At 39.3% G+C, this 15,433-nt stretch overlaps 1 protein-coding gene across 1 annotated transcript in view; it reads left to right on the plus strand.

Annotated features, from left to right (window-relative positions):
- rxfp1 (relaxin family peptide receptor 1) overlaps positions 1 to 15,433 on the plus strand; it is a gene marked incomplete at both ends in the record, with an annotated part of 39,726 nt that overhangs the window by 11,693 nt on the left and 12,600 nt on the right. The window contains 4 exons of the mRNA XM_079167556.1: positions 8,073 to 8,156; positions 11,522 to 11,627; positions 14,122 to 14,193; positions 14,776 to 14,847. Coding sequence (XP_079023682.1) covers positions 8,073 to 8,156; positions 11,522 to 11,627; positions 14,122 to 14,193; positions 14,776 to 14,847 — 334 coding nt within the window. The remainder of the gene's footprint in view (positions 1 to 8,072; positions 8,157 to 11,521; positions 11,628 to 14,121; positions 14,194 to 14,775; positions 14,848 to 15,433) is intronic.

The following is a 15,433-nucleotide window of genomic DNA, read 5'->3' on the forward strand; positions in this document are numbered from 1 at the left end:
TGGAATGAGCGGTTTGTATCTACATACTAGAAAGGGCCATTTGTGTTCTCGCTTCCGCAGCCTTTAGTTCTCCTTCACGCTTGGCACGCAGGAGAAGTTTCAGTGGTTTATAATCTGTAACCTCACCGCTAGCTGCCTTAAGATGCTACAAACTAGACCTTCCCAGAGAAAGATGAGAAATCCACTGAGCCCCAATCCACTCACCACCACACTGTGTAGATGTAATATAATAGTTATTAACACATAATACATAATAAACATAATTTCTTTACCAAAGTAATTATGTTAGTAAGAAAGGTGCCCTGTGGAGCTTCATTGTGGTTATGTTTACATCAAGTGTTACTCACCAAAATGCATTCGTTATCTAGCTTCCCTGCCCTTGTTGGCAAATTGCTGCATTTCTTGGTGCATTACCTTCAAATTGGGACCCGCACAATTCCCCATTTTCAAACCTCTTCTTGTACTGCTCCAATCAAATGCTGTGCAGTATGAAATTTGCCATTTTGTGTCATATAAAGCCCATTGTAAACATGACCAGGAATGGATCAATTCAGGAACATTTCTGGGTTATGTGTGAAAGGGGATTAAGTGCAAAACCTGGTCTCTTTAAGTCAATCTTTGCAAACACCCGCTGTTTATTTGTTCCAAACTAAATTCCTTTTTTGAGCTAAACCGTAATGCCGGTGGTGCAGTTCGCTGGTGTGACACTGGTCTTTACAGGTTAATCCTCCTTGAGAAGATCAGATTCATTGAAGAATGAGGAAAGACATACAGGGTCAAGTTTTTCATTTCAGCCCATTGTGCAGTGGTGATCCTTTTGAAATGAACATCAAAGACTTAAGGTGGATGATGTGTTTCCTGAGAATTGATTCATCCAACCGTTGCAGTGAAGCATTCATAAAGGCTTTCTCCTGCAGCGATTTGCATGTACTAGAACAGAGCATGGAGAAGATAATGCTTTTCCAAGATAAGCCTGGAAATGCATTGGCTATCAACGATGTAAGTGCTCTCACTCGCCTCTGCCAGAAAGGAGTCATTCCTTTCTCCTGCACTGTGAGTTACATTCGGTATGGCCCATGTCTGCTGCAGAGCATTGAGCATTTGCTAGGATAGCCCTCTGCCCCCCCCAAAAAAGTTACATGTTTGTGACTAAAGCTGCATGTATCACCAGTTTGCCCCTGAGAAAACCATAATCCTTCACTGAATCCTATAAAACTGGACAATCTTGATAAGAAATGGTTACGTGCATCCTCTGTAGTAGCACTCCTAGATCCCGACGCATACAGTTGCACTGCTGATGTTCTGTCCTACCAACTACCTAATTATATTAACTTGGCATCCCAGGTAGTTCCTGATTAGATGTTTAGAATGAAAACAAGTACAGGATCCAGGTCATCATAATACAGTGCTGATATCTTGTTTAGGATGCTTCTAGGAGCAATGTATGTCAGACCTGTTGTTTGAGGTTGTACTGTGTTTCTGTACTCTTTTGATAGATCTGAAGTGGGCTAATTTAGTACATTCACAACAACATGTTCCAGCCCACGGAGGAGCGTGAAGCCTTACTCCACCTTGTTTATTAAGTCACTGACAGATGGTGGAAAGGTTTGGGGTTGTTATCAGAAATAAATGAATTATTTCTCTAAGTCCTGTCTGTGTGTTTGCAGGCATTTCATGTCTATCTCTTTGAGTTTGATTTCAAAGTGTGCAGGCTACATCACCGCGTTCCCACAGTCTCTCCCCCGCCTCCTCCCTTTGCATCACTGTGACATTTGATCTCTGAACCGCAATGACGCCATACATTTTTCGTTTCATTGAGCATCAGTCGTTTTGTGCTATTTAACTTATGTCTATCATCACAATGATATAATGAGTCACAAATGAATCTGCCTTTTGAAGGCAAAGTTCAAAGTGACTCAGTGAAATTCTGATAATTTCACTTTCATGGTTAATCAAACCGTGGAATTACATTGATGGTTTTCTTCCCCTCTAATTCCACTGCTGACTGAAAATGATATAAACTAAATATAATATTTCAATGCATTGGGTGGCAGTGACTAATTGCAAAAAGCTGGATTTCCCGTGTGTGGTGTCTTAACCATGCATGGCTTTCATAAATGTAGATTACTTCCAGACAAAACAGTTTTGATAAACCACCCCCAAAAAATAAAAACTTTCTGTCTTTTTACGATGCAATTGAAAGTTGGCTTAAACCCTCCCCTCAGTGATTGTCCAATCGTAGCTTAGCAATCGTAACGAAGCACAGCAGGTCCAACACCAAAAACACATGAGCAAAAGTGTATCGAATGGGATAAACGGTGTTTGCCTGCTCCAACATAAGTTGCAAATCTAGGTATCTACCTAACTACCTACGATAGGAGGATTACATTTCAGCTCAATTAGCACATAATTGCCGAAATACATACCATACATACAGTTTGTGGGTTTACATGTTACTTTGTTTCTGGAGGCCACAAGAGCGTTCACTGTGTAGTATTCTTCCATTATGTTTAAGTCAATCGTGGATGGTATCACAGTGTAGGGGTTAGCAGAGTCTGTCGTGCTCTTAATTGGATACGCAAAGTTTACATTCAAGCAACGTTACCCGAGATAGCATTACCTTTCGCCAAACATATTAGTCCTCAACTTTAAAGCCTTCTTGTGATGTTAAAAGTGAAAACATATGGTTTAAACCGTATTTAAGCGAAACATCCAAACAAGGTTATGTGAGAACAAAACAAGTCTGTATGGTCTGATGAATTGTTGGATTTGAAGAACACTACTTCTCTCCTGTTTATTTCTCAGTTGTATCTTACCAACTTCAAGCTGCTTTTTAGACCTTTCCTGTCACATACTTGACCATTTGGTGAAGGGTTAACCCTCAGCTTCTTTCCAGTGACTCATATTCCTGTAAACTTTGATAATTCCTTTTGATGTGCAGTCAATAATGAGCTGTTGTCTTGTGTAAACGTGGTGTTTGTGTCCACTGTACTTCCTGGCTTGACTAGGTGTGATTTGTGTCAAATTATATCAAAACATCTCCATTACTTAAGTGTGAATACTGTTTTTCACACCTGAGGTTTTCAGTCCTGTTTCAACAGGAAACGCGTCATATTAAGGAAGTGATGAAACCAGGAGCTTTAACGACTCAATGACTCAAGTCTTACGTGACCTCAATGTCTAAACAACAACCCACTAAGGATTAAATGGAACCTGTCTCGCAATCTGTTTTTGTCTGATTTAGTACTTGCAAACATGACAGCGAATCCTCATGGACACTAAATTCTAATTAACTTTTCGGTGATGGAATCTGGATAATGGAGAAAAAACATTAGCGGCAGGTCAGCAGGTGAGCAACTCCCATTGGGACAGCAAGCGGAAATGTATTTTTCAAGTTCAATGACTGACAGATCAGTCTCGCATCATGTAGCTTTTGGCTCAAAGCTCCTTTCGGTACGCGACTGCAACAACAGGCTTGTTCATAGAACACAAAAAACATCACTCCTAAATCTGAGGTATGTGAGCATTAACATTAATAACTTATTACTAAGCGGAACCAGTTGTGAACACATTGAACCGTCAATGTTTTAAGATGATAACGTAAACTTGTTAGCAAACAGTTGCTTATTTACACATCCAGCAGTTACTGAGCACCATTTTCATTCATTTTTAATTTTTTACAACTCCTGAGCTGCTAAATGCCCCATGTTGTTCCCCAGTTAACTTTGGTAGTCTGCTGTTTGGTGCAGCATATTGTGTACAGCAGGTACAACTGGCGGGATAGCTAAACAAAATGAAACTCGCCGTAAAGCTCCGTAAAGCCGAGAGGAGCTGCAGATTCAAGAGATAATTCTCTCTAGGTTCATGCCCACGAGTGACCCATTTCACATTTTCACATTATTTTCACAATTTAATTTGATACAATTGATAAAACATTGATTATTACTACTTCAAACACGCAAAACTCTACTATAACAGTACTGTAATACAGTTACTAACTGTATTATAAGTTTTGTCTCCGTGCACCTAAAGCAAACATAGTTTTTAAGCAGATGTGATATATTAACGCAACATATTTCAACACATTTTTCAGATGATATGTCTGCTGTGGTGCTGTGCTGCTTTTTGTGTGGACTTCTCTTTTTGTCTCTCGTGATACTGTTTGATTTCTATATACAACAGTCGCTGTACTGCATTGGATTGCCTCAGAAAATGATAATTTTGACAAAATAACAAACGCTGCTTCCATCAGAACAAGACTAACCGAATCCATAAAAATAACCTTTTTAATGCAATTTTTCATGCAGCATAGGGATCCATTTATCATAGCAGTTTCCATCATAGCTTTCATTAATTAAACTGTATAACCAAGTAATTAATGCCAACACCAATCAATATATAAGTCAATACTATGTCCAGGGAGCTATCATAACATGATCAAACAAGAACTCATATATAAAAGGAAATGTGCTTCAAAGACATCATCAGGAAATAGACTCCAATTAGCCATGACAACATTATTAAATCCTACAAGATGAAAAACCAGCACATCAGGGGAGGAAAAAGGAAGGGCGGACCAACATGCCATCTTGTCAATCAATAGTGTTCTCACTTCTGAATTAGTTTGAGGCTTCTGGTTTCAGAGAGGGAAATTGGTTGCAGCTTATCACAAACCGGAGCACCATGAGCAAAACTCATGCAGGCACAGGGAGAACATGCAAACTCCCTTATCTTTATTGTTTCCCACCAATGGACCAATGTCCAAAAAGCAGAGTTAATTAGAGTCAATTAGAGTTTTATATCTCTCAATTCGGTCAGTGTTTGAAACTGGTGTCTCCTTTATCCAAACACACACACATATGCATGGGAAGCTTATCAATTGGTGCCAGGAGCTCTGTCTTTTTATCACCGCTGATGGAGTGTGTAATTCAAAGCAACTGTGCTTTGTGGGATTAGCATTTCACATCCACACTGCGGCGAATCTGTAAAAGACCTCCAGTCTCCTTTTTAAAGTTCTGCTGCTCGCAGGTCGCCTAATTGTAAAACGCTAAACATGAATGCACAGTGAGTGACAGAGAGAGCGCAGGGTTTCACTACTGTGGGTTTGATCACAGGCCGCATGAAAATAGGTCATTTAGTGTGCAATAAATGCGTAACTATGATGCGCTCTCAACATGTGATGCAGTAAAAAATGCGAGAGAGACCGTTTATAGTGGGCTGGTAAGGGGATCGACGGGATTTGTTGTTCTTTCCGTACTTATGTTATGTTGTTTACGCTATTTTATTTAGTTGACATAGTTTTTTTTTTAAAGCCCAATCATGTTGTTTTTCCGAAACCTAACTATGCGGTTTTGTTGCCTTGACCTAACCGCGTATGTTTCACGGTAACGAGGTGGCGTTAAGTGATACGCAAAAAGCAGTTTTACAACTTTAACCCCATGTTGTATGAATTACATGAAAAAGTGGCATATAAATGACACACAAAAAGCCAAAAATGCGTAGGCGGAAATATCTATTTATACGTCTTCTCATGAAATCGGGTTGGGCCATAGGTATTTCCTGGCAATCAATTTGACACTTGTTGAGACATTTAAATAAAGTCAACCTCATGGTATTGCTTCCAGAGGAAAAGTCAGGTGATTCATCAGGCTGTATCTTCTTGTATATCTGTGGAAAACTTCATGACAATCTATCAAACAGTTTATGAGATATTTGTGTTGGGTTGCCCCCAGAGACAAACCGCTATGATGACTAAACGATAATACTGCTGCTAAATAACACAATAAACTAGAGTGCATGTTATGCTGCTAAACATGGATATTCTGTTGTTTTTCCACTGAGATCCAAATTCCCAACATGATATGCATGTGCATGCTTTAAAGGTACCCTGCTGATTAATTCTAAACCGCTTTCTTTATAGTCAACATGTACCACCAAACATGTGGAGGACCAAACAAACACACTAAAAGGCTGTGTTCAAAATCGCATTCAGTGCTGATCTACTTTGCTGAGCAAAAGGGAAGAGCGGCTTGTCACTAGAATGAGAATAGCCAGTCCACCTTAAGGCAAGCAAGACACAGGAACTTGGATCTTGAGGTGCTGTAGCATTTATCCACTAACTCTAGCCCACCTCTAAACCCCTGTGATTTGTAATAACAGCAGTGCAAGTCATCTTTGCTGTAAATCCTGTGCTAATCTGCCTTTGTCTTCTTTCTGTTAAATAGACATTCCACTGAAAACAACCCAAACTAACACAAATATGCCATTTGGTAAATCATTCCAGTGTGAATCAGTATCTCACTAATTTGAGGTCTGTGTTGTATTTTTTTTATCAGACCACACTGCAAATGAGTCAAAGCTTCACTAGCATTTTGGCTACAAATGTAAGAGGCTCCTCCAGCTATTCAGCATGAAAGTTTCAATGAGAACATTGATACAGACTCTGTTTAGTTATTACAGACGATAACTGATGATGACTTTGGAAATCCCCTGACTTTTCCTTTAGTGCCACCATGAGGGGGTTTTGAGCTAAATATTGGAGGGATTGCCATGAAATGTGTTCAGATATCAATGTCCCCCTTGAGCTTCACTACGTTTGCACAATTGGCATGCGGATCATGTGGACTCTGCATCACCTTTGTATAAGGTGTGTGACTTGAAATCAATACACCCTCATTGTGAGTTATTTCACATGACTGTTGGGATTATTTCTTTGAATTTCACCATGAGAACTGAATCTGAATGTTTCATACAACTGCCAGGAATGAATGTAGGACTTAAGGAAAATCTAATAATGAAATAATTATTATACGTACATTCAATATGGAATTATTCATCCATTCCACAAGATCCTTGGTAATGAAAAGGGTGAATACCTTCTTGCAGGTCACACTAGAGTCTGATTAACGGTCTAATGAGTATTGTCATTATCGCTGTGGTTGATATATTACTCAAGGAAAATTCCTCTTTATCTTAAATTTGCGCAAGAGCAGGTTTTTCAGGTTTAGTCATTTTTTAAACCCAACAAAGTTAATTTATGTTGCTTACACATTAACTTCCACCATATATGTATGATAGTAATACATTTGATAGAATAGCAGAGGCTTTGTGAAATGGCTGACTCATAAAGATGAAACGACAGTTACCCGAGACACAGCAGCACAGGGACTTAAGGATTAGTTCCTGGCTGAAGTTGAAAGTTACCATAAAGCACCAGGGTTTGAAGGAAATTGATGGATAGTTGGAAAATCACTTGTGAGGATGCTTCTCTAGAATCTGGACTTGGGTGTGTGACGAGACTGGCAGGGCAGGGTAAAGGGTTTTTACAGCACTTTGGTCGGACCACCTCAAACGCTGCATCAAAGTCTCACAAGGATTGAAGTGGAAGCTGAGTCGCTTCTGCACTGTCCTGGAAGTAGCACACCTTGAGTTTGAAATAGTTTCTTGGCAGGATGTTGTTCTTGTAATGTTTGCGTAGTTCTTGTACAGTTCTGATCAAGGGATGTGTTGAGGAAAGAGGAAACAGTGTGCATCGATTACTCATTAGATTAAACATTTAATTCATTTTTCAATTCATTTATTTGATATAGACCATTTAAAATGGACATCAAAGTACAAATTTAAATGGAAAAAAAGCAGAGTCTACATTGCATTAGATGTATAGGGGATTCTAACCCCTTTTGTCATCCACAACTGCTTAGCTTACTGTATGTGCAAGGCTAATACTTCGGCTTTGGGCTCAGGAACATACGGAGCATCCAGCGGGAATTGAAAGATAAACTCTGTGGTGTGTGGTATTGGTTTATGCTACATACCTATCCCTATGCAAATACACATCAGAATAAATGTTTGCTACTGCATTATACCTCCAGCAATCATGAAGCAACAGACCATTCATCCTGCCTTTGTGTTGCTGGCGGCGAGGTGAAGGTCATTCTGTGAATCACAATGGAGTGAAAGGGACATTTGGACTGCCTCAAATTATACTCAATAAAAGATTTCGATGTGTTGTTTTTAATGGATAAATGATGGGTTGTAATCGCTGTCTTTGTCTGTCTTGTATTCTTTTCCAGGAGATAATAACGGGTGGCCCAATCTTTTCGACAACTATTTTGGAATGCCCAGCTATAACACTGGGACCAAGTCCAATGTGTGCTGTAAGTACTGCTAGTCTGTTTCTAAACTGTATTTTTAAAAGATTGGTCAATTTGGTACTCCTGAAAATAATGTTTACCTGTCATTGCTCTGGCAATGATATAACTGTCCTTGATTTTTTTCCTTTCTTTTTGTTATCATCGCTGTTGTGTTACAGATTGTTTTCTAATTAAAGGAACTCGTGGGCAGCGCAAAAGCCTAAAGCGGCCTGGGTTTTATCACCAGCTGCTGTTGAGGTTCAGCACGGGTGCCTGATCGCTTACAGTTTGTGGGTGGGAAGCCGGTGAGGGATCATAGTCATAGTGTCTCGGTTTGGTTGGGTTCCTTTGTCGAGATGGGATGGGGGCCGGTTGGCGACAACTTGAACTTCAGGATGCATTATGCCCTCATCATGGAGCTTCAGATAAAAAGTGACAACAAAACGCAACAAAAAAGGTAATAAAATAAAACCAACTATGTATAAAGGCGACTGATCAGCCTAAATGTGGTTAATGACATAAATGTAGATCAAACTGGTATCCGACAGGATAAACATTTATTTTCTGAACAATGCCAAAAAATAAATAAACAAATTAAGGACAATTTCAGTGTGATAAACATTGTGTTTATATCTTCCATTCCTTAAAAGTCAATTGACTCTTTAACTAATCCTTTCAGACTCATCCCCTCCAAATTCAGTAGCAAACAGCTTTGACAATACAGTCTTGCAAACATAAGGTAATCCATCATCGTAAATGAGGAGTCAACAATTACATTTTGCATCAATGATGAATCACAGGAGGGAGCTTGGAACTTCTCCTTTTTTAATGTCCAATTAAGTGTATCCTAGGAAGTCCCCCGGCAGTCTCAGCCTATAGCAGCTTATCTAGGGGCTGGACTAAGGCAAACCTGAGCCATCCCTAACTATAAGCGTTATCAAAGAGGAAAATCTTAAGCCTACTCCTAAATATGGTGAGTGTGTCTGCCCCTCAGACAGACACTAGAAGCTAGTTCCACAGAAGAGGAGCTTGATAACTGAAGGCTCTGGCTCCCATCCTACTTTTTGAGACTGCATTCAGGGAGCGCAGCTCTGTAGTAATATTGTACTATAAGCTCCTTAAAATATGATGGGCTTTTTAGGTGAGGAAAAGGATTTTAAATTGGATTCTGGATTTACAGGGAGCCAGTGCAGAGAAGCTAATATAGGAGTAATACGATCTCTTTTCTATTTTTGTATTAGTACACCTGCTGCAGCATTCTGAGTCAACTGGAGAGATTTAAGATCTGGGAGTTAAAGGACAAATCCTGATCAAAGATGAGTCAAAGATTCTTTACGGTGGTGGCTGATGCCTGCGCAATGCCATCTAGAGAAACTATATCATTAGATAATTTATTTTAGATGTGTGCTGGGCCGAGTAGAATAACTTCAGTTTTGTCTGAGTTTAACATCAGGAAGTTGCAGGTCATCCAGGTCTTTATGTCCATAATACGTGCTTGAAGCTCAGCGAACTGGTTGGTTTCCTCTGGCTTGATCGATATATATATATATAATTGAGTATCATCTTCATAACAAGGAAGGTTTATGGCGTGTTTTCTGATAATATTGCATAAAGTAAGCTTATATAAGGTGAAAACAATTGGTCCAAGCTCAGAACCTTGTGGAACTCCGTGACTTAACGTTGGTGTTCATTGAGATTTCATCGTTTACATATAAAAACTGAGATCGATCTGATTAATACGACTTAAACCAGTTTAGTGCGGTTCCTTTGATGCCAATATAATGTTCTAGTCTCTGCAGCAGGATGCAAAGATCAATGGTGTCGAACGCAGCACTAATGTCATTCAGAATTTTCACCAGAGCTGTCTCTGTGCTATGATGCATTCTAAATCCTGACTGAAAATCCTAAAATAAACTATTGTTATGTAGAAAGTCACACAACTGATTTGTGACTGCTTTTGTCAAGGATCTTGGAGAGGAAGGGGAGGTTAGAGATCGGTCTAGAGTTAGCCAACACCTCTGGATCAAGAGTGGGCTTCTTAAGAAGAGGCTTAATTACAGCTACTTTGAAGGACTGTGGTAAAGACTGGTTGATAATATTTAGGAAAGAGGTGCTAACTCAAGGTAAAACTTCTTTAAGCAGCCTAGTCGGGATAGGGTCTTAGAGACAAGTAGAAGGTTTAGACGTAGCAATTGTTGACGTCAATTGGTCAACGTCGATGGGAGAAAAGCCATCTCAATATGTATCAGGGTTTACAGCTGTTTCTAAGGTTCCTATAGTTGAGGATTGATCAGTACATGGTTGAGGGCAGGAGATTATGAATCTTGTCTCTAATAGTTATAATCTTATCATTAAAGAAGTTCATGAAGTCACTACTACTGAGGTCTGTCAGCCTGGCTACGGTGCTGAAGAGAAACCTGGGGTTCCTATTTGTCTCTATTATTTTTCTCTGGCATTACGGAGGGCCTTCGTTTATGTTTCAAGACTATATCATTAAACTACCCGAGATTCTTACAAATTGGTGGACCGCCATATCCTTTCAAGTTGTTTTCACCATGGAGCGAACTTTCTTGGTTTTATTATCTTCTCTTTTAGAGGGGCAATAGAGTCTAGTGTCATTCACAGTGAGTCTGAAGCACTATCAACAAGATATGTGTTCTGCAGTTCCCCCATTGTTGATCCATGTGCATCTTTGTCTGTAAGGAGATGGTTTTCTTTCTTTTATTAGATGGCAAATTGGGTTTATTTGAAAGTAGGCATACCTGGAGCAAAGAGTTTGCAAATAATTGTGTTTTATTCAGCCAATATCTATCTATCAAAAAATACCTGGACCTTTCCTGTTGTGCGGACCCGCTCAGGATATTCAGATCTTTTTTTTTTTATTTAAATTTTTTATTTATTTATTGGCCTCAGTAAATAGTAACTCTGAAAACATCCAGTTCTCTGGGAGGGGAGTTAAACATGACTTGTCTCAAATGTGTAATAATCTCCGCAAAGGAAAATAAGTTTGCCTATCAAAGTGAAGCATTTGGTTAATACGTATGTGGCCTCAACGATAATTAGCATTCATTGGATTCAGGAATGCCTGGTTAGATAATCTTATCTGCTTCATTTCATCACATCTTGCATATCCATACTGGGATTTAATAAAAGATAATCAAAGCTGTCTTAAACCAGAAATATGCAATAAACTATTTCCAACCTGTGTTTATTCTCCAAGTCACTCTTACCGAATTCTGCTTTTATTGTTTTCTCTGCTGCTTTAATCTCAGGACGAGGTTGGCATTCAGCCAAACAGCCCAGCGTAATGTCTTGACACGTTGACAGTGCATGACCAGTTGATTGAAGCGTCCTCTGATGTCCCATCTCTCTCCCCTCCATTTCTCCAGTGCTGGGTGTCATTCCTGAGCTTTGCCAGTGCCGAGACCTGGAGCTGGACTGTGACGGCACAGAGCTTCAAGACGTCCCAGTGGTGGCGATGAATGTCACCATGATGTGAGTATTTTTTTGTGGTATCTTAAAGCTCAATCCATCCTCAGAAAGCCTCCATCCCTGGCTGTGACTGCCACAGCATGTGAGAAGCCGGATTTACTTGAAGCCAGAATTACAGATGAATCGCTGGTGATAGTGACTAATGCAAACCCCTCACATTCAGCTGATGAGTAATGTACGTCCTTGAAAGTCTTATGAGAGCCAGCCTCACACACTTGGTTTCTTACATCTAGTTTATATTTCAAGATTTAATTAATTTGGTACAATGGAGAAAAAAATGGGGCAATTTAGTCTGTTGTTATGTACCCTGGAATATCAAGGCAATTGCCAGGCAAAATGGCCTGTCGTCATTATCTCGTAAAAAGTGTCTGCTTTGTCATTGGCACGGAATCATTAGCTTCATGGCATATTTGGGTGGCGTACTATTTCGCACTTTTTCTCCCCTCTGAACCTCGCTGCCTAGAAATGGTGAAAGAGCCCGTCTCTCATTGTGAGTTTAAAGCGCAGCTGACCAAAGCAAGAGACTTTTGTCATCCATATGAATTCTGTTTTAGAACAAAAGAGCACTAGAGTTCAGACTCCCACCAGTGACTGGTAATCTATGTGTTTATTTGTTACTTTCACGAGAAACTTGACTCTTCCTCATTGTGCGAAATACCCGGTGACAATCGGGGGGTCCCGCCTCCCCCGTGTTAAGTGTTAGTGAAAGGGTGAATGCTGGCTATCGTTGTAAAGTGCTCTGAGTGGTCGCTAAGTGCAATTTAAATGCTGTCCATTTAACATTTTACTTGTGAGTAAAGTATGACTTTGTGAAGGTGGCACCATCATTGCTTCTACTGTTACTACTACACTAGTATTGCCAGTCTAGGCATGGTAGCTATTTGTGTTCATGGAAATGTAGCTGCTGTGCTTTTTTTGCACACAAAAAAAGTACTGAATTTAGAAATGCATAACGTCTTTCCCATTAGATGAATATCTTAAGGAAATATGTAGAGTGGGTGCTTGGAAGAACCAAAGGGAAATTAATGAGTTCAGCTACTGTGTTATATGAAAGAGAAAAATGACAATACAAATAAAAAAAATAATAAAAATGTTGTTTAGTTAGTCAGTTCCCAGAAAGCAATGTATCTGCTCCATAATGTATTGTTTTGTTTACACACAACAGCTTTGGCCCGCAGGCCCAGTTTGTTATTCAGTTTTTGGTTTTATGCACATGGATTATTTAAAATCAAAAAGGTTGTGTCCCAGTTGTCTTCCTTTAGTTGAATTCAGTGGGTGACAAATGTCAACACCAGGGAGGAGACGAAACAATGCCAGAGACTCCCAAAGTAAAAGCATGCCAAGGGTGAAGGACTTTAAAAAGGCCTCTTAGGTTATTTACCATGAAAGCGTCTGTGTTTTTGTTTGTGTACCAGTACTCCTCTGAGTACTTTAAGTGATGCCACAGAAATGGACCACAGTCATCTGTCAGTTGGCCAAGAAATACAACGTTAGAGAACGGTGAGCCCAAGGAGACGGTGTTAACAGTGAGAAAATCCTACATTACCCCAAAACTGTCCTCTTCCATGTGTTTGACGTGGCAGGGTTGAGCCTTTAATCAGCCTTTAATCCGTTAAAAGCTTTGGAATCAACAGATAAATCCACTGGTTCATCAGCTGAATCACTTTGAGATGATAAAATGGTATTAAGAACACCAGGAGGCCATATTTTGCCGTGTTTATAGATTTTCTGGTAAATAAATCTGGGTAATTTAGTTTTTATTTCTTTGCTGTGTTATATATGTGTAATATATTTAAAGTTTTGAAATATTTTATATCTGACTGACTTTATTTACTGAGCTTATTTACCTTCCAGTGGACATATCATGCTCATTTTCAGGTTCATACTTGTATTTTGTGTTTTGCTCGAACATGTTTACATGCTTTAATGTTAAAAGAAATGCTCTGTTTTAGCGCCTGTCTCTTTAAGCCCCCCTCAAGCCAAGTCTTCTCTGATTGGCTTGTGAGAAGAAATATGATGCACCTTTTGCAAAGGTAGTTCTCAAGCCGAGGGTGGAGCTGCTCAGATGGTGGCCGATATATTCTGAGCCTGTATGGAAGTGGCTTGTTGAATCACACGTTTTCGGATCTAGGCAGCCCCAAAACTGACCGGGTTGTTGCAGTTACACATTTTGTGGGTTAAAAGAAACTCAAGATACCCAAATGTCTGTGTACAGCCACTGATGAATGTTTTTCATGATGTGTTATAAAAGGGGGCTACTTTTGGATTTACAGCAGCTTGTCTTTTGCGACTAGGTTAATGGAAGTGTGATCCACAGGCTCAAAAGCCCCATTTATTAGAAATTTGAATAATTCAAACCTGAATGTTAGAATTATAACCTTCACAAAGGAGGAGCTGATCAGCTTTTCAAATGCAACAGTACTGAATCGTGATCAGCGTTGTTTGCGGTGTAAACCTCATTTGATATTCTGACGTTGAGCCTCTTTCTGTCCTTCAGGTCGCTACAAAGGAACCGGCTCCAGAAACTGAAAGCAAACACATTCTCTCAGTACCAGAGCCTAAAAAAACTGTGAGTGTCCCATGAATTATTAATTGCATACAAATACATACCATGTATTCTTTTAATTGTGATTTGTTTATTGCATTTTATCTTTTATTGTCCTTTAGTCAGTCTTCTTTCTAGGTCTGAGAAGCACAATATATAATGGATCAGTATTTGTAGCATGCATGGGAGCCTACAACATGAATTCACTGAAGTGTATATACTGCCTTGTTTGATACCAAAGAGCCGAGATAATGAGTTTCACAACTACAAAGCTGATAAGTGTATACAGCTACGAAGACTGCCGGGAAATTTAAATGAAGCAATTGTTCTCTTCCGAGCATGGACCCATTCATTGCCGACCCATTATACCGACCGTGATACTCGGGTATCGGATACTAATTTCTCTCAGCTCGGCTGAATTCCCAATTAAGACTATTTCTTTGTGTAAGCAAAGTTCTATTTCTCACTCAATCAAATTCAAGCATTGTATGTGTATCTTTAATTAAACCAACAGGCTCAATGTTTATTTCATGTTTTTCTTCATTGTTTATTTGGAATTCAAATGATTCACAAACTGTTTTGTGCTTTTTTTATATATATATATAGATATCTCCAACACAACAGAATTCGAGATGTGAGTCCTGATGCATTCAGAGGGCTCTATAATCTAACAAGACTGTAAGTTTCTTCATTCAGTAATAAAGTACTTATAGTAGTACTATTACATGGTACTTATATGACGTGTTTAACAACATTTTTATGACACACTATTCTTAACTATATTTTATGACACACTATAATTTGACTTTTTAGGGCGGCCCTCCTTTAGTCGATTAGTCGTCTAATCAGTCGTTATGATCTCGTCGTTCTTTGTGCTTTTTTTCATGCTGAATGACGTTATTTCACACACAAAAAATGAAGAGCACATCTTTGGTTCTTTTGCATGATTCTTCATGGAGTAATTCAGTTTTTACAGATCTGTAGACAAAATCGTATGAGTGCTAGTCGACTAACAATTTCTTAAGTTGAGGACGGCCCTGGACTTTTTTTAAAGGATTTTTTATGGCATGGTAATAGTCATGGTATAGTATGTCATAAAATGATAGACTGTAACTTCTCACTATTAATTTGTTAGATAGTGTGTCATGCACGTGTAAGTGTCCACCACTTAAAACCCTTTTCAGTGAAGGATCTGTATCTTTACAACACCCTCAATGTCTTCTGGAGTCCGGTTCCTTTGATTTCTCTCTGCTCTGACATTCAG

This window comes from Pholis gunnellus (genome assembly GCF_910591455.1).
Source record: "Pholis gunnellus genome assembly, chromosome: 10".
NCBI lineage: Eukaryota > Metazoa > Chordata > Actinopteri > Perciformes > Pholidae > Pholis > Pholis gunnellus.